Consider the following 26617-nt stretch of genomic DNA (forward strand, 5'->3'; position numbering starts at 1 on the left):
AAGGAGTAAGACCTAAGCATGAGAGAGCCCCTGTAATATCAAGCCTTGAAAAGGCCGCCTCTAATTGTCTCATGGGGGAGGGGCAAATGGAGGGAGGTCCTTGGGATTTGGAATCAGAACTTGTCCATTCACTTTTTAATTTATTCAACGAATATTTGCCAAGTACTCTGCTAGGCACTGAGTGTACATTGGTAACTACAACACATGGGCTTGTCTTCCACAGTCTACTGGGGAGATAGATAAATAGAAATCAGCAAATAAGATAAGTGTAAGTGCTATGAGGGAAATAACCAGGTGTTAGAAGAGACATTAATAGACAGGATGGCAAGAATTTATTTTGAGAAGGATACATTTGAGTTGAAAGCTAAAGGATGAAAAGGTCAAGGAAGTAGGAGCTTGCTAAGGTACCGAAAGCAGGGCTGCAGCGGCGTGAGTGGGGAGAGACTTGATATGCTAGACAATGATGGATGCAAGGGCCATGTAAGGAATTTGGATTTGATTCTAAGTTAAACTTCATTAGGAAAATAGAAAATTGAACTCTATAATCCTGAACAAAGAATTTAGAACAGTGCTTGGCATGTATCAAGTACTCAATAAATGTTAGGCGTTATTATATATATAGTACCCCCCATAAACTAGTAAGCCTCTGTCAAAATAGTAAAACAATATTATCAAAATTTGAGCAATGAAAGATATTCATCTATCTACTAAGCATAGTTTTTATTTAGCAACTTTCCTACAATAACCAGCCAAATTCCAGACAAAGCCAAATTCCACTTACAAGAGGGAAAGCTTGTATTTGCTATTCCCTCTCATATTCAATATTTCTTTGTTTTAAATAATCAAAAGGCAGCATGAAGGACTGTTCTGTCAGTACCCTAATTTAAAAACTAGATGAGGTGGATCATTTTGTCTGCTCACATAAACCAGTTTAAGTTTTTACCGTAGGTGGCCATTTCAGAAATGAAAGTTACAGCTAATCAAACACTTAGCCCACATGCCTTGGTGATTTTAATGATAAGATTTGTTGCTATGAGACAAAAACGTGTTGTGCAGGAAATAATCTGTTAGAGATCATATGACCTGGATTCAAAGGCTTTTGTTTAACAGCACTAACATCCGCCTTCTGGAAAAGAAACAAGCCTTATGATTAGAGCTGGGTAGTCCTTTTAAAGCAAATAAAACATTATTAGCCCCTTATTAATGGATATTAGAAGCAAACATTATTTCAAATATTAAAAATGTTCAAGCCCACTAATAAAGTTTCTTCTTTTTCTTTTTAATATTTTTATTGACTTCAGAGAGAAAGGGAGAAGGAGAGATAGAAACATTGATGATGAGAGAGAATCATTGATCGGCTGCCTCCTGCGCACCCCACACTGGGGATCGAGCCCACAACCTGGCATGTGCCCTGACTAGGGAATCAAACCATGACCTCCTGGCTCATAGGTCAGCACTTAACCACTGATCCACGCCAGCTGGGCAATTTTTCTTTTTTTACCTTGTCTTTTTTCTTCCTACTTTCAGAGAGAGACACTAAAAACAAAAACAAAAAATAAAATAAAAGACAGCTAATGAGAGTGATCTAGATCAGTGGTCACCAACCTTTTGGACCTCATGGCTCACCAGTGGTCCGCAGACCACCAGTTGGCAACCACTGATCTAGATTACCCAAGACCTAGAAGGCAGAGGGTGAATGGCTTCTCTTTCAGAGTGTGTGTGTGTGTGTGTGTGTGTGTGTGTGTGTGTGTGTGTGTGTAGTTGGCTTTGTAACTGCTTAGTCTTCATTCATTCATTTATTGAGCATCTCCTGGTGCCAGCACTGTGCTTGGAGACGTGATGGCAAACAGACACAGTCCATGCTTTCACAGGATGCTAGGAGGGAAGGCAAACAAGAAGTTGACAACAATCATGCTTACTTACACAAGCACATGCTAAGTGCTATGGAGAAAGTAAAATGGGTGGGGGTAGGGTGATATCCAAGCCTCTGAGCCCTGAATAGCAAGAAGTTGATCTGTAAAGATACAAGGCAAAAACATTCTGGGCAGAGAGGATGCCAACTCAAGGGCCAAAGGTGGGGACAAGCCTGGGGTGTTTAAGATGAAGCATGATGGCCACGATGGTAATTGGGGCTTGGCGAGCGTGTGAGAGCGTCATAAGAGGTAAGACCAAGAAGAACCGGGATTGGATCGTGCAGGGTGGATTTTAAGTGCAATGGGATCTCTGGACAGCCTGGTTGTTCCTACAGCTGGTTTTGTAAATGATCCATTCGTGCCAGATTCATCTACAAGCAGGGCAGGCTTCTGCCTGGTGGCCTGATGGCAGGGATGCTTTCTTTAGCTGGGGCAAAGAGCAGCAGTCATGACCTCCCTGTTGGCCTAAAACTCCAACTGGCCATCTGGACCCCTGGAATATATCTGACCTGCCCCAGAGAAGCTGTAAAAGCAAAACCTGCATAGTGTATCTTGTCCGAGAACACAGGGGTCTCTGTAGTCCCATCTCCCCATTCTTAGAGATGCTCTCAAATCATGGTCTCTTTTATCAGCTGGAGGCTGGGATAGGCCCTTTAGTCCTATTCCTCTTTCTTAAGCCCCTAACGGCATGACCAGTCCTAAACAATTGTAGGGCAAAGGCTACAGTCAGATCCAGGAGACAACCTGGGTTGGAGGAGAATAGTCACTTTTGCCAGAGGACACATGACAGGAAGGACCTGCTAGTGTCACAGGTCAAAGCAGACAATAGATTGAATCCAGGGAATCTGACCACGAGTGACTGGCTTGGGCACATTTCCAGGGCCACACAGGCAAGTTTGCTGCATCCAGACAGCGGAGACCTGAAGGGAGCCACACTAGTGAACACACAGGTTGTTTGTCTTCTTTTCCATACTTGAGGACATTATTCCCCTGGATGTTCCCCTGGAAACTTGAATGGCTTCTGACTACCTACTGAACTAGGAATTCAATCATTAGCCACATTCTCACCCTCTACATTCTGGTTCCAACCTACCTTGTCTGTTACTGTATTGCTTGCTTGCAAATTTGATTTCACTTTACATCCCTGTATGTATCCTACCTACAGTGGGAAAACTCGATTATTACTTTTATTATCAGAAAATGAATAAAGATATATATTCATATATTCTGAGAAACGGGTTCCCTCTTACCCGAACTTGCTATGCCTCCTAGATATCCAACTTCTTACGAGGGCAGAGGTCGCAATGCTTGGCTCACAGGAGGCGTTCATGGTTAATTTAGCAGGGTTACCCACGTAGCTCTCTCCAGTTCCCTCAGAGGCTGGGCCCACCCCTAAGGCACATCCTCACCTCTCAGATTTCCCACACTTGAGCTCCTTTGGGCCTGGGCAGTTCCCTCAGAGCTTTCCTCTCTCACCTGTACTGGGTTCTCTGCATCCCTCTTCTGGCCTTCCATGCCCTTCTCCCACCTGGACAGGCTGCCCTTCTTCCCTTGAGACTTGCTGCTCCTAAGCTGGGCTGGGACCAGCTTTCTCTGAGGTTACACATTCACATAAGTCACTGCCAGCCCTAGCTGTGCTGAGCCCTGCCCTCTTCTAACCGCCCTGGCCTCAAGTGCATGTAAGCTTCAGCACGAAAAGACCAAGAAAGTTGGGTGGTATTGCCAACTGGTTGGCTGCTTCCCAGAGATATGAGCCAAGTTTTCATTCATTTATTTCTTGGTAAGAGAAAGTGGTGTGTGGTGTGTGTGTGTGTGTGTGTGTGGCCACTTGGGGAAAGAAAAGGAAAGAGTAGTGATTATCTATTATGGGGACACTTTCTCCTGGCTCTGGGTTCTGATGATGTGGGGGAGGTTTTTCATCGTTGGATTATCCTAAGTAACTTATTAAAATGGGGGCCTGGATGGTGCTTTGCATTTTCCAACTAGAGCACCAGACTCATGATTTAACAGATGTTTTTATTTTGGAAAACAAAACCACAATGACTCAATTTAATGAAAACTATTGAGTAAATGATTGTACAGAAATATGACAAATGCTACAGAGGTGGTAACTGATATCTGGAACCCTCAGTTGGTATCAAGACAAAAATTTGCACTGAGCTTACCTCTCCTTTCACACGAAGGGACTAGAGTCAGTCTTCCCTGTTCTCTTGGCTGTCTTCTCCCACAGATGGCCAGGACTACCCTCGAGCAGCCTACCAGCAAGTGATCCAACCGGCTCTACCTGGACAGCCCCTACCTGGAGCCAGTGTGCGAGGCCCGCACCCTGTGCAGAAGATCTTTCTGAATTATCCCAGCCCCTGGGACCAAGAAGAGAGGCCCGCACAAAGAGACCATTCCTCCCCAGGGCTCCTGAGATATCAGTGAGTATTACAGAACCAACTTGCAGATAGTTTTAAAATGAAAAAAATGCTGTCAATGCAATCGAGAGTATAAAACTCGGCTGGTTTACTACCCAGGTTAGTGGCCAAGCCACACAGTGGAACGCCCCACACAGACTTTTCGGGTTAGAAGGAAGCAGAGGCTGGTTGACAAGAATCTCTTTACCAAACACATAAAGCCACTGATGACTGTTCAAAATTTCTTGAAAGAAAGGCTCCTAAGACGCTAAGTCACGCTTGCTTCTTTTACCTTCAGTTCAAATAATAGTATTAAGTAAAATGTAAAATGTAGCTTTTAAAGCTACAAGCCCTCTGGCAGAAGAAATATCTAAAATTCTAAGGAAAACAAAATTTAAGCATCTTTATGAAACATATTTGGTGTTGATTAGGGGAAGAATAATAATTTATAAAATAAACATTTATTTTGAAATAATTTTAGGTTTATAGAAGAATTGCAATTATAGCACAGAGTAATTGCTTTTCTAACATCAATTTAAGCCTGCTATGGTCTCCTTGGATTTGTTTTATCATTTTAGGGCAGTGGTTTTCAACCAGTGTGCCGTAAGAGTTTTTAAAACATGCACAACCTGACTATTTACAGGGCACAGACTTCTTTTCCTTTAGATTGTCAAATAAACCAACAACAAGCAACACAATAATAGCTGTCCAGTGTGAATGAATCAAAATTATACAATACTTTTGTCAGATTGCTGCAGAATTTTAGTAATTAGTTTGTGTGCCATGAGATGAAAAAGATTTTTTAAAAAATATATTTTATTGATTTTTTACAGAGAGGAAGGGAGAGGGATAGAGAGTTAGAGACATTAACGGGAGAGAAACATTGATCAGCTGCCTCGTGCACACCCCCAATTGGGGATGTGCCCGCACCCAAGGTACATGCCCTTGACTGAAATCGAACCTGGGACCTTCCAGTCTGCAGGCTGATGCTCTATCCACTGAGCCAAACCAGTTAGGGCGAGATGAAAAAGATTTAATATTGCTGTTCTGGGGTCATGGAGCATAAGCCTAGGTAATGAAGTTAATTCTCCTCTTCCTGATAATTTGAAAGAGAACATTAATACAGAACATTTACTCTGTCATTATTTTTCATGATTTTGTTTTTACATTGAAGTTTTTTTTAATATTATCAAGGCCGTATGATTTCTTTATCAAATGAGCATTTGTCTTGTATAACAACCAAACAACTTTGGGCATAAAGTTATTTAATGCAAAAGGGATATGGAATTAGATTCCCATTAGATGAAGGCATATTTTATAAGAATTTTTCTCTGGGTGAGTAAAAACAACTTCCTCAAATAATCATATTTTAGAAATATAGGATAGTTTGGATTCTGTGTCATTTTCTTTAAAATCCTATTGTATAAACTCTCTTGAATATTTTATTCTATTAGGTAAAAATATGAAAACATAAGCAATAAGCCATATAAAAAATGGCATATACACATAGATTTTGTAATCAAAACATTTTAAAAATTTTTAAATAATCTCAAACACAAAACAAATAGAAACATATATGTTCCCACTACCTCGATTTTTAAATGTTAACATTTGAATCAGAGCTTTTTTAAAGGGAAAAAACTTAGTCCCCTTATCAGTTAGAATTCAGTTACAGAAAACAACTCTAGCAATTTTAAGCAGAAGGGCTTTACCTTGGGGACTGGGTGCTTACAACATTATTGGGTTGAAGAAGCAAACTTTAGGCTGGGCTTCCTGGAATGATCCCAGAGCAACCAGGACACCAAAGGGGCTGCTTCCAGTGTGAGGGTCAGAGAGGCAGAGAACCAGAACGTCACTGTGGAGCTCTCCACTCATGGCCACGCTGCACAGTACAATCCAGAACCAGGTAGCTGCCAGCACTGCATCTACTGATGCGTTCAGTGCCCGCTGGATCTGCACTGGCCACACCGGAGGCCCATGCCCTGGCCTTGACACTGCAGAGCACAAGCCACAGGAGCATAGCAGAAGCACAGCCTGCATTTCTTCTGCTTCCAAATCTCACATGAGTGTGTCTGATGGTTCTTCTCAACAGAATGTTTGTGGGAATATTGGCAACCAAAACCAAGTGGTAGAAACTTTCTGAAAGGATCTTGAGGACCAGATTTTCATCCCTATGTTAACAGCATTAATACTTTTAAAGCTACGTGGCCTTTTCTACTTTTTGATACGTAATCAGATGTTATCTATCATGAGCTAAAAGTCCTTTGTATCAGAATGCCTGTAACACCTACCTTGCACCACCATTATATTATGTTTTACTGGTGACCTCCTCAGCGCTGTGCATGAGGCTCATCTTCCCAATTAGACCGTCCTTGAATCGAGAAATCAAATTCTGCTTCCCTTATGGGACTCCTAGCACAGGCCCTTACAAATGGTAACCTGCCCTATAGCTTATTGACCGAAACTCCATGAGCAACCCTTGTCCCTCTGGCTCAGAAAAGAACTGGAAGCAGAGGAGAAAGATAACTCGCCGGTATCTTCCCATAGTTCTTAAAGCCTTCCTGTTCCTCATTTTGTTGAAAATGAAAATTTTATTGTTGTACATGTATTCCTTTCCAGGGACCAGCCGTATAACCAGCCACTGAAACGAGCTGGAGCTCCTGAGGAGTCCTTGGAGTGTCCTGCCGAATTGAGACCACAGGGTCCCCAGGCTCCGTCTCCAGCTGCTGTCCCTAGACCCCCTAGTAACCCTCCAGCCAGAGGAACTCTGAAAATAAGCAATTTACCAGAAGAATTACGTAAGTTGTTTGCCATGGTTTCTCCTCCTCCTCTTCCTCCTCCTCCTCCTCTTCCTCCTCCTCCTCCTCCTCCTCCGGTCTCATACTTTGAGAGTATTTCATGATTATTCATCCATTATCTTGGATATTTCTCAAGTAAATAAAATTTACTTTTTTGCTTTTTGCTAAGAAAGTGACCAACATTTTTTATGTATGTGTTTGGTGATTTCCACACCACCAGAGATACTCACAAAGTGCTTATCACTAGATTTTCTTAACCATACACTCCAACAACAAATAACCCTGATGCTTCTTCCTTCTTCTAAATGATGCTCTTGTGTGGACTGGTCCCTGGGTAAGTTGATTGGATGCCCACATGGTATTGGCCAGGAACCTAACTTCTCACCATAAATTAGCAGCAGCCATCAAGAACGAGGTCGTTTCCTGTAGGAATGAGCAGTCTGATTGGGAAAAAAGCAGTCTCACATTCTCCATACTGCCTTACAACCAAATGCAAACTAAGCCTTTTTTTTTTTAAAGAAATACTTGACAACGTGTCAGGTGATAATTCTTTTTCCACATTTTGCATTCAGAAACAAAAATGTTGAAATATCACCAAAATGTCCTCATATTAAGGTCAGTCAGGGCAGTAAGTTCCACGAATCTTAGGAAAACAGCCACTATTTGTGAAATTGTTATATCCTGCAGTGCTTGCTAAGGAAGCTCAGGTAATTCTACGAAGTCCTGTCCAAAACTAGGCACTTCTTTGAACCAAGCTTGAAAATTAAGCCTTTTGCATTGGTACTAATTCCTACTGGGGATCTATGCTCTTTAGTCCTTTAGAAGTTGAACGATCTCTAATACAATGATCCAGTGTTGTTTTTCATTCAAAAAAACATTTTTAATCTCCTTAAAGTCTTACACATTATAATTTTGAGCATTTCTGGAGCATGGATGCTACCCTGCATAGGATATAGGCCTGGTGTCAGTCTATAGATATTTATTTTACCATAATTCATAAAGGGAGTCCTAAAATTATTACATAGGAATTTGTTGAATATAAAGTGTTGAGAAGAAAAGAAATTGAGTGCCATCAATATACCTGGCTGCTTAAAAGAGCCAATATGACCATTGTACACACTTCCATTTGAGAGGTGGGTTTCAGAAAACAAGAGCCTAAGCATAGATTAATATAAAAGACTCATATTTTCTCTCCAGCTCCACTTTCTTCTCCACCCTCTGCCCCCGGGGCTTCCTGAGATATAGCGGGTTCATTCCAGACTAGAAACCAACACAGAGAGATTGTTCATCTCTCATATTAACGCGCTAGCCAGATAATTTCCCCAAGGCATAAGCTTGAGAAAACACTGGTTCTCATGCTGCCTGGGTCAAGTGTGTAGGCACAGTACTGTCTGCCGCCCTAGGCTGACCTAGGGAGGCGCGAGGGCGGCCAAGAGCTGGACCGCCTAGAGACAGTGACTCTCTTTCAAGCTACTGAGATTTTACTAACATTTCCAAGTTGTGCTTTAGTCTACTTCAACTTCCTGGCCTTTCCCCCACCACTGAGTGGATGGGGAGGAAGGAAGGAGAGGGCACATTTTCCCTCTTCCCTCACTTGCTCTTGTCAAGCAAGAGTTCAAGGCAGCAGAGAGCATCACGATCAAAGGAGGACACTACAGGGTGGCCCCATAGCGAGACTCAGCTTCTTGGCCTGCTGTGAGAGCATTCCTTAGGCACAGTGCCAAGTGTCTCTAAGAAACCAGGTGGTGTCCTGATTTTAAGGACATGCAGGTTCTGGGTGACGGGTTTTCTGTTAATGCATCATGTGGTTTTTCAGAAGACCTCCTCGGCTTGGCTCAGCCTGCCTGCGCTCTCCCCTGTGCCTCTGCTTTCCATGCACCATGAGCAGTCTGCACGCCCTGGGGCAGACATAGACCCTTAGACCAACCCCCCCAGAGGTTTCCCTTTATTATTCTAGAAGAACAAAAGACACTGCATACAATTTACATGTATTGTTCAAAATATACGTATTATTTGACTAGTTTGTAATAACTGTGAAAAATCTCTCTTAGGGAAAGTCTTTATCACTTATTCTGTGGACACAGCCATGGAGGTGGTGAAATTTGTGAACTTTTTGCTGGTAAATGGCTTTCAAACTGCAGTAAGTATTGTATCCAAAGAGGAGACTGAACAATTAAAGTGAGTACAGGAAAAGAAAAACACAAAAGGAGACAAATGATAAATAGCTGCCAATGTTTGATCTGATTTACGTGACTGTGAACTAAATGCTTATGGATTTAGGTAATTATTTTCTGGATCTTAAAGTCTCCAGCATGTTTTCCCTGTGAGAACCTCTAAGCAGCCCGAAGGGTGTTAATGCCGAGCCCAGACGCAGCTGACCCCTGGCCTGAAGGAAACGCCAGCCTCTTGCTGCACTTTGTCCCTTTGCCCTCTTTCACCCGCTTTGGTTGTGCTTCCTGCTGCAGGAGGCGGCAGGCTTCACCCGCTGATTTTACAGGGTCCTTTGTTGTGCTGGGGGATTTGAGGCAGAAGCCTGCAGCCTGGGTCCCCCGCCGTGCACAGCTGCCATCCCACACCCGGATGCAGCGGCGATGCTTCCACCGCAGGGCCAGGTTCTCGGCTGGTCTAGTTCTAAGGGAGGGAGACAACCCAGTCCTGCGGTCCACTGTGATCTTGGCCCGAGAAATCTCTGTAAGCACACGCTCCTCAAGTCCCCCTGTAGTGCCTTGCCACCGCTTCAAGCCGTGTAAGCTTTTCTTGACAGTAAATAAAACATCACAGGAGCCTGTGTGGAAGACTGGCTTTCCTCAAACACTGAGGCCACTTCTTTCCCTCCCCGCGGCCTGCTCTGGGAATGCAGTGACCGTGAATTCTGGAGCGTGGCAAAAAACTAAGGGGAATGTCTAAGGATAGGAAGGTTGATGGATAAAGAGGGAACACTAAGTAAATAAAAATGTCCATTTGCAAGATTATCTGACATCATTTAACAAGGGTTTTTACTTGAATTTTTTCTCCATTCTATGATTTTTTTAAAAAATACAAGTGTTTGAAAGTTTAAAAAAGCATACAATTTATACACTCCAACTTCATGACTATATTAAAGACCAACATTTCAATTTCTCATTTCTGGAATAAGCAAGTGCTGTGGCAACCGTGACATAAAGTCAAATTACAGGACATAAAGCCAACATGTCAGAAAAGATCTTATTTTGGTCATTTCCAAATAAGCATACGGATTGCCCTGGGAGAAGAGGACAGGTTTTTGTGACCTAAACAACCAGAGGCTGCTGAGGCAGAATTCAAATCTCCCCGTGATCTCAATCTGTGCGAAGCCCTGTGGTAGAATCATGTGCCCAGTCCTGGCGGCTCACTACTGGACTGATACACTAAGACCTCCTCAGTGGTGAGAAAACTTCATGGGTAATTTAAGGAGAGTTTTTTAAAGGGACTGTTTTGGGAATATCCTGGGACAGCAAAAGCAGGGACTTGCTACCACCCCTAGGTCTAAAGAGGCAAGGAGCAGTGGTTATAGCAACCTGAGCAAGGGTGGCTGTAGTGGGTTGCTAGGGCTGCTTTAGGGAAAGTGCCACAGACTGGGAGGCTTAAACAACAGAAATTTACTTCCTCACAGTTCTGGAGGCTAGAAGTTCAAGCTCAAGGTGTCAGCAGGATTGATTTCATGCTGAGGCTTCTTCCTTGGCCTGTAGTGGCCATCTCCTTCTGTCTTTCTCTGTGTCCTATTCTCCTCCAGTCATATTGGACCAAAGACCACCCATGTGACCTCATTTACCTTGATTACCTCTTTAAAACCCCTATCTCCAAACACATTCACATTCCGAGGCACTGGGGGGTTAAGACTTCAACATAATCTCGGGGGGAGAGGGTACAATTTGGCTCATAACAGTGGCCATGTGGAAAAGTTGGCCTGACAGAGCTGTGGACTTTGGCAGAGATCTGGAGAGACAAATGGAAGATAGCCAGTACATTGTGCCTCCTGGAATGTCCAGCTCACAGCAGGGAATAATTTAGGTGCTGGGATAATCATTATCATCATTTATTGAGTATTTACATCACACTTGGCACTATGATATGCCTTTTCCATGTTGTGAGGATTGTAACTCATTTCAATCCTCACAACCACCCTAGGAAGTACATTTATTACCACCTATTACAAATGAAGGTAATAAAACTTAGACAATTTTAGTAATGTTTCCAAACTCATGCAAGCGGGAAGTGCAGAAGCCAATCACAGAACCAAGAGTGGAGCCAAGTTGTCCGTCTATTCTCAGCCCCAACATTATGAGGCTTCTGTCCTGTAGAACAGAAATGGATTGCTGACACAGTAACAGAGAGTCACAAAAGCTTTCTCAAGATTACTTAATGTAAGTCATTGGACAGCAGACATTTTAAAGCAGCAAATGATCATTTTTAATGTGCCATCAGTAAAGAAACATATTCTGAGCTCGCATTATGTATCATGTATCTGCCAGTTTGGTGAACATGAAGCATTAACTTGTTCTAGGAAGCTTGGGACCAGGTTGAAGAAATAAATGAGACATTTAGTAAATGAAAGAATGTTACGATAATGTGTGTGTCACAATGGGGTCGAGTTTGGTGAGGTGAGGAGGAGGAAGTCGGTGTGTGGCGAGGACTCAGAGAGCAGGGGGCTAGTACTGTGCTTTTCGGTACAGTGCCAGGGCAGGGCACTTGGGGAGGAGAGAGGTGAGACTACACAGTAGATGCCATGGACAGCTTGCTGACCCCATCCGTCCTAAATAGTGGGATGACATTTAAGACAACTGATCTGGGAGCAACTAACACCTCCTCAGGACACTGGACCTGAGTCACCCATTCCAGCACATAATCCTCCTTCCATTCAAGAGCACCTTGTACACACTCACCCCCCTCTGGCTGCAGGACAGATCTGAGCCCAAGAACGGCCTGACATTCAGGCTGCGGTAAAACAGAAGACAGCTAACTTTTCTCTCCTTCCAGTACTCCTTCAGAGACTTTATATGTCTTTTCAAGGCCCAAGAGGTCTACTTGATTTTCATCATAAACCGTTTCCCACCATCTTAGTAATTGTTTTTGTGACTATTCCTTGGATTTGATCCAAGTTTCATGCAATCATTTTTAAACATATAGATTGAAACTGGACATAATACAGTAATGATGATCTGGCTAATGCAAGTAAAGCACCACATTTATATCTCAATACTTGCACACCATGTTGCACACCATGTAGCCATTAAAATGTTCCAGAATCATGTTTTCCTTTCAAATTATATATATATATATATAATTGGTTTGTGTGTTATTGGCTTACATCCAACTTGTTGCCCATGTCTCTCAGGTTTTTAAAACATAATTATTGTGTAGGCAAAGACACATTTTGATGTATGCCTGTATATCCTAATTATGGGTATTAAATAGTTCAATGCCTACTAATGTTGAAATAGGGAACATTATTTTAAATTGTATTTTCTTTAGACTTACATGTTCCTCCCTGCAAAAAGCATGAGTAACTTTTTCTATTTTAAATGCATATAGTCTCGTGTTTTCTCTTGCTGTGCATCTAGATAAAGCTTCTCATTAAGAGCTGCTTCCCACATCTTTCCTTGCAGATTGACATTTTTGAGGATAGAATCCGAGGCATTGATATCATTAAGTGGATGGAACGCTACCTTAGAGATGTAAGTACATTTCAAAATCCTGAGTTTATTTTCTGGTGAGAAAGACAATTAGCTTGTGAAGTTATTTTATGAAAGAAGCTCTTGGCACACCCACCAAGTCCAAAGCTGAGAAAGTCCCAACAAAGCGTCCCTTGTTGGCAGCCGTGCAAAGACTTGGAGAGGAAGGATGGGGTCGCCCTCCTGGACAGGCACAGGCAGGAAATAACAGTCCAACCAGACACAGGTGGTTGATAACAATCAGAACAAACAATTTTCTGACCAGGAGACGGAAGGAGGAAATGAAGGCGGGAGTCGGGAGGGAGAGGCAAAATTCAATTTAATCCAAGACCACCCCAAGTGTTGTGTAGGGCTGGGCTGAAGAGCTTTCCCGGCACTTTGTGCTTCAACAAGATAGAAATTGATTGCTGCCAGCATGCCCCTGTGGGCGCTTTAGCTGCTGCTTCAGGGGAGAGAGCGGGTGGGGAGGTCTCAGCAGGCTGGAGCTTTTGGCTTTTCCTTTTGTGTGCAGCCTGGCATCTGCTTTGTGTGGAAGGTCTGGCCCTCCTGCTCACGGGCCCTGCCACTAGCAGGGCAGTCAGGGCGCAGTCACTGGCAGCTTCGATCGGCTGCGGGAGGGAGGGCGTTTCATCATTGGGGCTGCAGAGCCTCACCACCAAGATGCAGATCGCTTAGTGCTTGGGGCTTTCATTAGCCGTGGGTTAGTGATGGTTGTGGAAAATGCTGGGCAAAACCGCATCCATTTAGGAGAGCTCCACGCAGAGCCACTTGCTCTGGGTGTGTGCAGGGAGCCGAGCGGGAGGCAGAGGGGAGCAGGGAGACAGCCGTCTGCCTGAGCGAGCCAGTGCTTTCACGGAGAATGAGCCCAGCCCTCCACCCCCACTGTGTCAGACAATGCACACAGGCCTGCTGGCCGGGTTCCAGCCTGCCTTCACCAAATGGACCGCACGCTACACTTTCATAAACATGCTTTCTCCCTCTCATTAACAGAAGACGGTGATGATAATCGTAGCAATCAGCCCCAAATACAAACAGGATGTGGAAGGCGCTGAGTCGCAGCTGGACGAGGACGAGCACGGCTTACATACTAAGTACATCCATCGCATGGTGAGTGGTGACGGCCCGCAGCACCTCGCCAGTGCTGGAGACGGGGTCTTCTGTGAAGGCCTGTCCCTTACTAGACTGTCCCACTAGAGACCAAGTGAAGGCGTGATGCCGGTGAAGACGCCCAGGCAGGAGAGTGGGGGCTGCTACCTTTGGGACCTTGGGCAGTTCAGCACTCCTCTGAGACTCAGTGCTCTTGTCAGTCAGTAACAAGGGCAGAGGGATCTGTGATCTAAGTTCCACGATTCTGGAATCAGAGCTCTGCTGGTTTGATTGTTTACCAAGTGTGAAGGCCTAGGACAGTGGTCGGCAAACTCATTAATCACCAGAGCCAAATATCAACAGTACGATTGAAATTTCTTTTGAGAGCCAAATATTTTAAACTTAAACTATATAGGTAGGTACACTGTTATTAATTAGGGTACTCCTAAGGCGTAGGAAGAGCCACACTCAAGGGGCCAAAGAGCCGCATGTGGCTCGCGAGCCGCAGTTTGCCAACCACGGGCCTAGGAGGATCGACAGGCGGGGCAGTGAGGGGCAGGGCTCCTGTGGGGTGTCATATCCTGTCCCCCTCCTTTTCACAGAGGCAGAGTAGCCTGGCGAAAAGGACTCGTGCGGTTGGTTCAAAATCAGCTTCCTCACGTGTAGGTTGTGTGACCATGGGCTGCTTAAACCTCTCCGTGCCTCCGTGTCTCTATTCTTCATCGCTCATGAACTATGGGGTCCGGTCAAACCAAAACCAGGGTGAGACATTTATAGGGAGTTAGCTTACTCAGCATCTTATGGAACGTTCTGACGGAAAATAATACCCAGCTTTAGAACTGGCTGTTTTATGGGCAAGCAGTCTTCCTGCTTTCAGCAGTTATAGAGATACTGTGCAGACAGTCATGCTTGACCAGGATGCCAGACTCGACATGCTTGACCAGGATGTCAGATGCTCCCATAGTCCCTACTGCGTGCTCATATGTGCTGGGGGTGTGGGTGTTCTGGGCCTCTCACCCCACGTCAGACACAGCTTATCTGCCTTTCTCCGGCTTGTTTGTTTACCAAAGATTCTGAGATTTAAAAAGGCTTGAAGATCACTTGACTAGAACCTGTAAGCCCCATCTCAGTCCTAACATTCCCCAGAGGGCAAGCACCTGGAATGGGCACTGGCGAGGCCAGGAGGATGGGCAGGAAGCAGAAGTGGTCCCGATGGAACGGGTGAGCAGCACAAGGCAGGAGGCAGGCAGGCCGGCAGGGGCTTTGCAGCTGTACCTCTGGGGACAGTGACTTAAATCAGGCCTGTCCTGCGGATCAGGAGCACAGGAAACAGGCAGGGTAGGTGGGTGTTCCCCATTGGGTCTTCAGGGTCTCTGTCTCCTCTTCTACCAAGTGCCAGCCACATATTTGAACTCAGAACCAACCCAAAGTAAACGCCAAGGCAAGGTGGTGCGGTCACAGAGTAAGGCCAAGGAGTCAGGGGGCACGTCTCCCTCCTGCTCCATTCTCTTCGGGTCTGACAGCCCACGGGCAGGGCCCAGAGAAGTATCGTTTCTGCCCTGAAAGGTCATGGCTGGCCTGGGAGCTGCCACCCTTTGGCTGTCTGCTGCTACTTGTCTGCGTGGCCTCCAAGCACTCAATGTCCTGTCTGCATCTCTAGGAACCGGGCAGTCCCGAGCGGACAGCTGGTGTGTGGGAAGGGCTCCAGGTCCCGCGAGGTCCCGAGGAAACCTGTGGAGCTCTGCTGGAGTGCTATAGTGCTGGGCAGGAACACAGCTCAGCCCGGAGCTTGTCTGACCGCCCAGCTACGAGCCAGATTATCACACTCAGTGTCTTGGGCAACAATGTCCTGGGCCCTCCCTCATCAAGAAAGGGGCTGAAGAGGCCAGAGGCAGACGTGCCTTCTGCCGGCCTGGCAGCCTTCCTGGTCCCCTCCAGGCAGCAGCAAACTCCCGGACAGAGGGTGTGACGAGGTGCCCAGGAGGGGCTGAGTCATAGAGCCAGGTCTGCACACAAAGCCAGTATCTGGAAATATGGGCGAAAAACATGCACTCCTGCTGGTGGCCCCTCCACAGGCAGACAGCCTGGTGAACAAGTTTACAGTGTCCAGTGCCCTGGGAGTCAGGAACTGCACCCAGTGCTTAACTTTAACGAGTAAACTATGCCCTTCCTCTCACGTGTCTGCACTGATGTGGCTGGTGCTTTGAGTGGCGCAGTGCTTTGGCCACTTACAGGGGACCTCAAACTTTTTAAACAGGGGGCCAGTTCACTGTCCTTCAGACCATTGGAGGACCGGACTATAGTTTAAAAAAAACTATGAACAAATTCCTATGCACACCGCACATATCTTATTTTGAAGTAAAAAAACAAAATGGGAACAAATACAATATTTGTATTTGCATGTGGCCCGCGGGCCGTAGTTTGAGGACCGCTGCGAAAACATGCTTTTGGAGTCGTCTGATTCTCAATAGGAGGTGGTTCTGAGAAAACACCTTGTGGATGACTTGTGTGTTATATACTTGGGCGTGTACGCAAATAAGCATGAGTGCGGACGAGTGTGAGTTTAGGAGGGGTTTCTGCAGCGAATTCAGTAACGAGCCATCGCTACTGGCACGTTCTTCTCGGTTCTGTTTTTATTCCATGCACGACAAATACTCCTCCGTAATAAAGATCAATTGGAAGATGAAATAGTTGGAACGCATAATTCCTCTTCTCCTTGTCATCAGAAGCCTGCAAATTTGGTGCTGGTTACAGGATTTGGAAGACTCTGACTCCTCTCGGTTTGAAAATTCTGGTTTTGATGGAACTCTGGCAGCTACAGCTCCGTGGACCACTGCAGTGTCAGGACAAATGGGAACTGGTGTGGGCAGCCTAAGGCTTGGAAGTCAGACCTCTTCACAACTGACCCCCCAGCCTGCCTTCCTCACCTCCAAGCCCATTCTGTGCTCTAGCTGCAGGGCATTACCTGCTGGTCCCAACCCACTGACTGCTGCCACACGCTGGGCATTTGCTCAGGCCCTTTTCTTTGCTGGGAACGTCCTTCCCTTCTCCCCCTGCCTGACCACATTCTTCTTCCAGCATCCAAATGACACCTCCCTTGTAACTGTCCTTGTAACTGATGTAGAATGGATGGCCCCCATCTGGGGCTTCCACAGCAATTTGTTCACACTTTCCACACTGTACTGTGGTTGGTAATTTACCTTCTGACTGCTCACAAAACTGCTGGCTTTGTGCTGACAGTGTTTGTTTGTATCAGCGGTATTCTGGTAAGCTGGTTCACCCTTAACACCCGCCCCCCCCCAAAAAACACACACACACACACACACACACACACACACAAAACCCTGATTCATAGCATCTTCCCATTTCTGTGGTATAACTACTCTCACGATGGCCAATTTCAAGCTACCAATGTGAAGACACTGAACACAGAACCGGGAAGAGGCACACATCTGGCTTTTGTGAGCTGATGCCAACCAGCTCAGCAAGACCCCAATCCTAATCCTTAAAACAAAGTCTAGCACAGAGCGTGGCGCTGATTAGGCCTACAATAAGTGATTGGTGAATGAGTAAATGGCATAGATGTGTAATGGGGAGAGCTTCACATTATAAGGGTGAGGCACTCAAGGAAATCAGAATAAAGGCACTGTGGGCTCGCATGATTGTGGGTACTGTACATTAACTCCTCATCCTCGTTCCTGAAATTAAACCTTGAATTTGTTCTCTTCCAGATGCAGATCGAGTTTATAAAACAAGGAAGTATGAATTTCAGATTCATCCCTGTGCTCTTCCCAAATGCTAAGAAGGTAAGCAACAAACAAAAAAACCTCAGAATTCAAGCTTTGCTTTGTTTGCTATCCGGGATTTTAAGTGGAAAACCTAGTCAACTCTATCACTCCTTAAAGAACAGTGTTAGAAAGATCAGCAAGTTGCACCACTCAGTTCAGCAGCACGAAGAGAGTGTTATCTGATAGACCATCGCTGTCCTAATTGTTTGAACAGCTATTACACACAAAGAGGTAGTTTGTGTTTTAACTTATGAGCCAAAAAGAGACTGTTCATCTGATACTTCTTATCTCTTGTACATGAAAGTCAAGATGTGTACTTTTTTTGCTGGCTGTTCCACGGAAGTATTTTGTGGCACACAGTTCAGCTCTCAAAGCTGTAGAATACAGGAATTAAATCTACACAATTATCAAAGTGAACTTTGCTGTGGTTTATAGGAGGGCTTTTGCACCAGAAGGGCTTGCCAGCAGGTTTGGGGGATGGGGGCAAAACATACCTGAGGCCATGCCTTGGCAAAGGGAAGGCAGTGAGGTATTCAAGTCTTGAAAGTGAGACTGCTGCACCCTGCGCTCAGGCCTAGCTGCACTCCTAGATGCCAGGACTGCATGGAGACTTCTGGATGAGGGAGGGCCCAGTTTATGTGAATGGGAACCCAGGGCTGCACAGCTCACAGCCTGCACAATAGCCTGCCTTTCAACCCCTTGCCCAGGCTCTCACTGCAAGATCTCCTTACTGGTCTCCCTATCTCCACTCTGACCCTGTATTAGCCATCCTCTGCTCTGCCATCAAAGAAGGACACCCAGAATGTAGCTCTGATCTCTCTCCAGCTCAAAAGTTTCATAGTGGTTTCCTACAGACTACAAGATCATCTCCACCTTTCTTAGCGTGACATGTGAGGCCCCTTCGACAGGCCTGTGCCCACATGCTCAGCCTTCCCTATCACCATGTGCAGATGATTCTATGCTTTGGTCAAACTGGACTCTTTGAGCATGCCCTCCCGTACACACATGCTTTCATTTTCTGTGCCTTTGCACTGTCTGTTCCCTCTACTAGCAGTGCCCTTTCCTGACTTGACTGACTAGTGAACTCCTGCTTATCCTCATGTTACCCAGTCTCTCTAGCCTCTCCTGATCTCTCTTCCCCTGTGCTGACCTTGATTCGTGGTGTGTGGTTGGGGGAAAGGCACTGGGAGTCACTGTTTAGAATTACTGGAACAGGGTGATGGAAAAAGCTGACCAACTTCAGTTGGTTTTATTAATGTTTTTAAAACTTCTTCAAACAATCCCTTTGTTGCCTGTGCTCAGGGTAGATTGCTCCCACCACCTGACCCCTGGGTATGCCGTTGCCTAGAAAACAGTTTCTTTTTCTTTTTTTTAAAATATATTTTATTGATTTTTTACAGAGAGGAAGGGAGAGAGATAGAGAGTTAGAAACATCGATGAGAGAGAAACACCGATCAGCTGCCTCTTGCACATCTCCCACTGGGGATGTGCCCGCAACCCAGGTACATGCCCTTGACCGGAATCGAACCTGGGACCTTTCAATCCGCAGGCCGACGCTCTATCCACTGAGCCAAACCAGTTTCGGCAGTTTCTTTTTCTTTATATTTTGACTCCCTCATAAGACTATTAACTCTTCAAGGCAGTACCTGTGTCTTTTTCATTTGGGTGTCATTAATGCCCAGCATGATGCCTGACACACGGGAGGTGCTGCTTCTCAGCTCATCCTGCCGTCCCCAAAGGCCTGCCATCTCCTCAGAGAAAAACCTTCAAGGCTCTCTGTGACACGGCCCCCTCCACTTCCGGACCCTCACCTCCTCTCTCTCACTCGCTCTTCTCTAGCGTCACTGAATTGCTCCTTGAACCAGCCAGGCGCACTCCTCTATCTGCCTGGACTCAGGTCTCTATAAAGCTTTCTCCCTCCGCTTCTTTCTAAACACCCTGTTTAAAACTGCAAACCGTTCACCCTGGCCCCAGTGCTGCTTACCCCCTTTCTCTGTTTTATTTTTCTCTACAGCATGTATCTCCATCAGACACACTAGATGTTTTTACTTATTCAATCTCTGTCTTTCCCCCACAGAATGCCCACTCCTTGAGGGTAGTCTGAAACTGCACCCCACAATCCCCGGCTCACAGTTTCTGCCTTTGCCTGCTAATGGAGGTCTGCTGGGATCCTTCTACTGCAGGCCAGACCTGTGGCTGGAGTGAAAGGATAATGAATTAGATTAAGTCTTGGCATACTTCTTACAAAATCACAGGGGAATTCGAATCACTCTGCATGACCTCGGTCCTACCCCTTTTATGTGAGGGTGGTGAAAAGCACATTGAAATGCAAAGGGCAGGTAGCCTGGGAGACTGACAGAAAATGCTGTGCACATGTGGTTTCCATAATGAGATATACAGCTTGCACCCGAAGCCAAGAGCACGTCACATGCTAACCCCCTTCCAAAAGCGAAACACTGCAACTCCCAGGATGGCTTGGTAGGAAATGCCCCAGAAGGGAAAGCTATAGATGTTTGGGAACCGAGCCTGGGATCTGGAATGCAAGTTTTTCTCTAATGGCCTTTGCTCCTGTCATTCTCTCTCCATAGGAGCATGTGCCCACCTGGCTACAGAACACTCACGTCTACAGCTGGCCCAAGAATAAAAAAAACATCCTGCTGCGGCTGCTCAGAGAGGAAGAGTACGTGGCTCCCCCGCGGGGGCCTCTGCCTACGCTTCAGGTGGTGCCCTTGTGACACCCCAGCCGCAGCTCACTGGGGCCAGCCACATCTGGACCCTGTTCTGGCAGGCACTCCTCTAGCTGAGGCCGGCTGGCAGCATTCACAGCTGTTTGTGTTCAGTCCGTCCCTCAGGGGCCCTCCAACCCCAGAAAACCTGTTTTGCAGCCTGAGACCTCCGCAGACCCTGTCTTTGGAATGGAAGCGTGGCTGCTCTGCATGCCCTGCTTCTTACCCCCACTGCCTGTTTCTCCGAACAGTCTGACTCATCCATTCTGGGCCTCTCACTGCTTAGCAAGGAGATCGTATAAGTGACCACAAACACCCTCCCATTGCTTATGGCTACTTTTATGTGTTATCCAGATGCTTGTGTGGCCTCGGACCAAAAGGATTCATGTACAAATAATAAAACATTTACTCTTTTGTAACATTGTGTTTCCCTTATCTCAAAGAATATATATATATATATATATATATACACACAGATATATATATATATACATACATACATATATATAAATTTATAATAATATGGGCAGCTGCTTCAAGGACCATCAATAAAGCTTCTTAGATATAATATTAGACAGATGTAACAGACTATATTAAAAGATTCAAGCCAGATAAACAATCCCTTTAACATAATCGTGAAAACTTTATTCTTGCAGTAGAACTTTTAAACAAAACAACTTTGTACTACACATGACCATGATTCTAAACAGGATCATAGTTCTTAGGGTCTTAATGTATATGTAAAAATATTTGTGTGTTATATGAAGTGACAGGGGGTGTATAGTGCAGGCTAGAATTGGGGTTTGGGAGATGTGTTCCAATCTCGGTGCTATCACGAACTAGCTGTGTGACCTTAAGCAAGTCCTTTCACTTTTCTGGAACTCTGGGGACTAGTTTATAAAATGACATGGACCAAAAAGTATTTCTAATGACCCTAAAAGGTTTAAGGTCTAGGACCTAAATTCTAAATACTCTGTTCAAGAATGACTAAGTTTTCATTTTCATAATTATATTCTCCCAGGGGCTGAAATTACATTTTCTTAAGAGATATCTTATTTTTTTTAAACAATACCCTCACATTCATAATTTTAGGGGGAAAATATATCTTGTTTCTTTTGTCTACAAAAAAGAACAAAGTATATATTCTATATAGAGCAAGGTGGAATAACTTTAAGAATGGCCCAAGATGAATAATCCAATAGAAGACTTTTCAGCTATTTCTTCCCTTATCTGTCTGCCTAACCTCTTAAACTATGAGGTAGTTCAACTTTATGTGTCACTATAGCAAAAACAATACTTATCAACTATAAATAATGAACTTTGCTAATGAAATGCAAAAAAACACTAGTTTTATTTATATTATAACCTTGATGTCTACTGAGTAAGATGACTTTATGTTTGGGGTTTTTTTCCAAAGGAAAAGAAAGGCTGGTATACCTTAAATACTCATTTGTAAGACTCAATGACGAATACCTTTAGCTTCAATGCATTTGAGACCTGGTAGAACTGACTTACTTGGTTTGGGGTGTTTTTGTTTCATTTTGTTTTAAATATGTTTTTTATTGATTTTTCGGGAGAAGGAGAGAGAGAAACATCAATGTGAGAGAGAAACATCTATAGGCTGCCTCTGGGAATCCAACTGACTGCTTTTTGGTGCACGTGACGATGCTCAACCGAGCCATAACCGCCAGGTGGACTTACTTGTTTGATTAACTCCAAATATGTAAAACACCCCAAACACAATCTTCAGATCTTTCTCTCTTGTTATCTTTTTTGCCCAGGCAGAGTGGCATCATTCAGGATTATACATGGTTATAAATAGAAGGGCATCAGCAATTAGTACTCTGAATGTTTCTAGTTAGCAAAGGTTTAATAATGTGATGTTATTAGCCCTCCCACCCTTCAGAGACCGATCCTGAGTGCTCAGCCCCTATTCCTACCCCAGGTGAATGATGAGGGAAGGTCCCTGGTGTTCCACAAATAGTCATTAAACTGTTGCAGCTGGTTGTACTGGTAGCAGGAAAAAAAAAAAGCATGCACATGCGTGCACATGCACACACAACACCTGGCCAAGTGATGAAAGTTTGACCCCTGAAGTTTCTATGCAATCTGATGACCACAAACATCAAAGGAATTTTAACAACAATTGTCGAGCACTGGCACTAAGATTAGCACTTGATTTATTTAGACATTATCCTGGTCCTTTTGCATTCATCTGTAGATATTTGGGGGATGGAGGTGGGTTATGGCGGACTGTAAAAATAATCCCTTAGCCTCAGCTTTATTCAGAACTATACTGACTTTAGGGATGAAATGTGCAGAATGCAAGGTTAGGTTCTTGTCTAATATTTAGTGACTAACAAAATTTAAAATACAATTTTTAATTTCAGTGACTGGTTTCAAAATGTCTGCCTGTTTAGTTTAATTTAACTTCTATATTGTTCAAAGACATCTCGGTTCATGGCTACAAAGTATAAGACTAGCTATTTCTCAGCTCAGTGCTCAGAAAAAATTACTATAGTTGATAAGCCTTTTTTTTTTCCTATTAAACAAATCTCTGTTTTGAACATTCCAGACATTGTTTCATGATGCCTTGCCAAGCATTCTTCTTAACCTAAGCTATTCCATCAACCACCTCGTCCACTTTGCCCAACACCCCATTGTCACCCTCACCTTTGCCAATGGGTTACAAAGCCTATGATCATTGGGAAATGATCCAGAAAGAGCCTCTCAAAACACAGAATCTTTCTGTTTCTTCTCAATGAACCAAGAAGAATCAGGGAGACCCACCTCCGAGGGGCAACTGAAAAGATAAGGTTAGAGTGTGGGAGATTTTCACACAGTAGAAACACTGCTCATCCTGAAGAATCATGCACTATATTTCACGATAACTAGCTCTCTATGAGCCCACTGACCAAATAAACAAAAACCCAGGCAGGAAGAAAGAAAACACCAAAGTCACGGAGATCTGAAAGCCAGAGCAGTGTAGGAACTAAAAACACTTGTCATACATAGGTGGACAGAGAAGGAATCCACCAAACACCACAAATAGCCAAGGTAATGAGGCTGCACAGAAAGAAAAGATCAAATCTCCAGAAAATAAACTTCTAAAGACATGGAAATGTGTGATTTGAATGACAGAATTCAAGATCACAGTTCTGCAAAAAAACTCCGAGTTACAACAAGAAAGACAGAAGCAGTTTGATGAACTCAGAAATAAAAACCAGTGAACAAAATGAGTACTTACTCTAGAGGTTGAAACTTTAAAAACGAACCAAATAGACATTTGTGGAGAGTGGCCACAGTGTTTGGACAGGTTCAAGCCTCAGACTAATGAGAGGGCACAGTCCTCTCGTGGCCACATGCAAGTCCCAGCTTGGAGGGCAGAGCCCTCCCAGCACAATTATAGCCAACAGCTGTAGTTGTAAGCTTGAACCTATGGTCCGAACATGTGGCCCCACGTGCCTGAGTGATGTGGGCTTGATAGAGTTCAGGTGCATGTAATTGAGTAGATTCGAAACCCACGAGAACGTTGTAGCCATGCCCTCATTTTGCCTCGTGGAATCTGGCTATAAAATAAAGACACTGCTTGTAGTCCGTGGTGCTGTCACTAGCTCTCCATCAGAGAGGATAGCGTCCCACCCAGACCCAGCTTTTTTCTCTTGTCTGTCCTTTCTCAATCCTTCGCCACCCCCACTCGGGCTCAACGAACCCAGCTGAGCTGGCGTGGCACATAAGGCACTCAGCGTGGAGTCGAGTATGCCATGGCCATGCAGGCTCGCCACAGACTTGGAGATGGAGAACTCAATAACAGAGGTAAAGAATGAACTTGTGGGGGGGCGGGGGGGGAAGGAAAGAAAGCACCAGAATCAACTTAATTCTCACATCATTTATTTCTGTCATAAAATTTTCAGACTTTAGAAATCCTGCACCTCTGCCATTTCGTCTTCTGCGTGAAAAAAGGGGGCCCTCAGAAACCGTGGCTTGTCTAAGGCAGTAGAACCTAGGTATCCCGATTTCCAGTCTGCAGACATTTACTTGGTGAGCATAGGAAGCTTTCTGGTGTTTGATATCAGGTTTGTTCAACAACAGACCCAGTACCTCCCGGAGGTAAACTGAGCCTCAAGAACATTGGAGGCCTGAGGGAAGATGCCCCTTGTCCTCTGGTGGCTGGAGGATTCAGCGATCATGTTGCAATTTGTTCTGTGGGAAATTCTTTGGGGAAGTAATTATTGCTCCGATTATATGGTGTGTGACTTTTCCCGAGGTAGCTTGGCGTATTTATTTTATACCGGTATTATATGAAACGAAGGCACAATTTAAAAGACCTTGACACCTTCCTGAAGCTTACAGACAAAACCCACTACCCATCAGGTCAATGTCTTTTAGTTTTATGTGGCCAGTCTCCAAAACAAAAACATTGAAAAAGGTTTTTACTTTGAAATCTGTTCTATTCATCTTGTTGGAATAATACATAGCTGTTTGGAACATCTGCACTACCTTCCAGATGAAGAAATGAGACACATATGGGTCACGCAACCACTCCTTCGGGTGGGGAAGCTGCAGGAGGCCCATCCACGACACAAAGGAGCCTAGTTCAGTCAATGCAGCTGGCAGTCAGGGTGGCCTTGTGCCCAGGCAGGATGGCATGTGCCTAACTTCATACTTATCTGTTCCACTTTCTATTGGAAAAAGTTTTCCGATAGAATCGCATGTCCCTTGGTGGGAGGCTTCCACAGGCCCTGGGCAGTCACCTGCTGCTGGCTCCCCCACATGTGCCACAGCCCCTCCATCTGGGATTGTGCACTTGCTCCCAAATTCTTAGTCTCCAGCCACGCAGGCTGTAAGAGGAACACACAGTGTAGTTTAGTTCTCTAACTTTTGAGGAGTGTACGAGTGTGGGTCTAGGGCACACCTCCCCGGTGTTTAAGGAACTGATATTTGAGCCTTTGCTAAACAGTGAAAGTCTTAGAGCGAAGTGACCGTGTTCTTGGGCACAGGTGACCGTGTTCTGGGCCTGCCTGCTGTTTTCTAGACACATGTGTATGGAAGGAATAACTGCAGCCCCCAGATCTCCCAGGTCTTGCAAACTAAAACCTTAAGGACACACATTTCTTGTCCCTTGCCTGACCTCTCTTTGCTCCCTTCACCAGGAAGGCTCTGATGGCAGCTGGGGAGAGGGACAGAGGGAGAGAGTGGGAGGGAGAGAGAACTCATGCCTGATGGATCCCATTAGGCTTAGTGTGCAAAGCAAGTTGAGATGAAGTAGCTGCTCTGGTATGCGTCCAAACTGCTGTTCTATTTTTAGTTTCTCCCACGTGCTTCTTGGCCCCACATTGTCCGCCTGGGCACCTGGATCGGCAGCAAAACGTGGAACCGAGCCACTCATTTGTAAGTCTGGAAGGAAGGAGGCCATTGATGCAGGGCTTGTTTATCGCTGACAGGGAAGGGGGACCTGGAATGTTAATGAGGACGGCTCTCTGAAGCATGCCTTCGTGGTTAGCATGGAGTTCAAAGGAGGAGGCAGCCTCAGTCCTGTACCGAACAAATGGAAACCGTTGATAGAGGGAAGGAGAAATCAATTATGCTGTCGCAGGCTTCCATGTCATTGTGCTGGAGTTGTTAGAAAAGGTAGGACAAGGACCAGATCTCAAAAGGAAACAAAGCCACATGGCCTTGAAGTATAACCAGTTTGCCATGGCAACTGATGGAAATGAGCCTCCCGGGCACTGAGCAGGTGTGTTATCTACAGAATAAACACACTTCTCTCACTCCCTGGTTTTTATAATAAAACCTGTGTTTGGATTACTTTCCCCTCCTCTTTGTTACCCAGAGAAGTTGGCCGTTGCTCAATCAGCCCAAGGCTCTAGCGAGGCAAATGTAATCAGTGTTATCAAAGGGCTGCTTTCAAAAAGCTGGCATTGGGCTTGGCTGCCAGCCTTGTCACTGAGCAGCAGCTGGGCCGCAGGTACCAGTCTGGCCTTTGCACCTTCTGGGCGATGTCCTCCACAGAAAGCCTCTTGTTCACTCATTCATCCAGGCTTAACGGTGCGGCCGGCTCCCACTGGCGGTGGCCAAAAGCTGCAGTCTTCCAAGAGGAGGACAATCACTCGTGTTTAGGTGAGACTGGAACCTGCCCAATTTTCAGCATCCGTGTTATCTGAGATATGGGCCAAGGGTTCCTTGAGTTCAGGAATTAACTGATTCTATCTTCCGA

The 26617-nt window shown here is 45.1% G+C and overlaps 1 protein-coding gene across 6 annotated transcripts in view; it reads left to right on the forward strand.

Annotated features, from left to right (window-relative positions):
* Positions 1-20819, forward strand: part of TRAF3IP2 (TRAF3 interacting protein 2) — a 38199-nt gene extending 17380 nt beyond the window's left edge. The window contains exons 1-8 of one of the 6 annotated variants that reach the window (XM_015561628.1): positions 3563-3693; positions 4144-4336; positions 6932-7110; positions 9162-9250; positions 12735-12803; positions 13791-13907; positions 17618-17692; positions 20263-20819. In XM_015561628.1, coding sequence (XP_015417114.1) covers positions 3663-3693; positions 4144-4336; positions 6932-7110; positions 9162-9250; positions 12735-12803; positions 13791-13907; positions 17618-17692; positions 20263-20409 — 900 coding nt within the window. In that variant the 5' untranslated portion in view covers positions 3563-3662 and the 3' untranslated portion in view covers positions 20410-20819. Of the gene's footprint in view, positions 1-3562; positions 3694-4143; positions 4337-6931; positions 7111-9161; positions 9251-11945; positions 12069-12734; positions 12804-13790; positions 13908-17617; positions 17693-20262 lie in introns of those variants that run through there. The other 5 variants (XM_015561627.1, XM_015561625.1, XM_015561630.1 and 2 more) reach the window with 5 other exon arrangements.
* Positions 20820-26617: the final 5798 nt, after the last annotated feature.

Source organism: Myotis davidii, unplaced genomic scaffold (genome assembly GCF_000327345.1).
Source record: "Myotis davidii unplaced genomic scaffold, ASM32734v1 scaffold196, whole genome shotgun sequence".
Lineage (NCBI taxonomy): Eukaryota > Metazoa > Chordata > Mammalia > Chiroptera > Vespertilionidae > Myotis > Myotis davidii.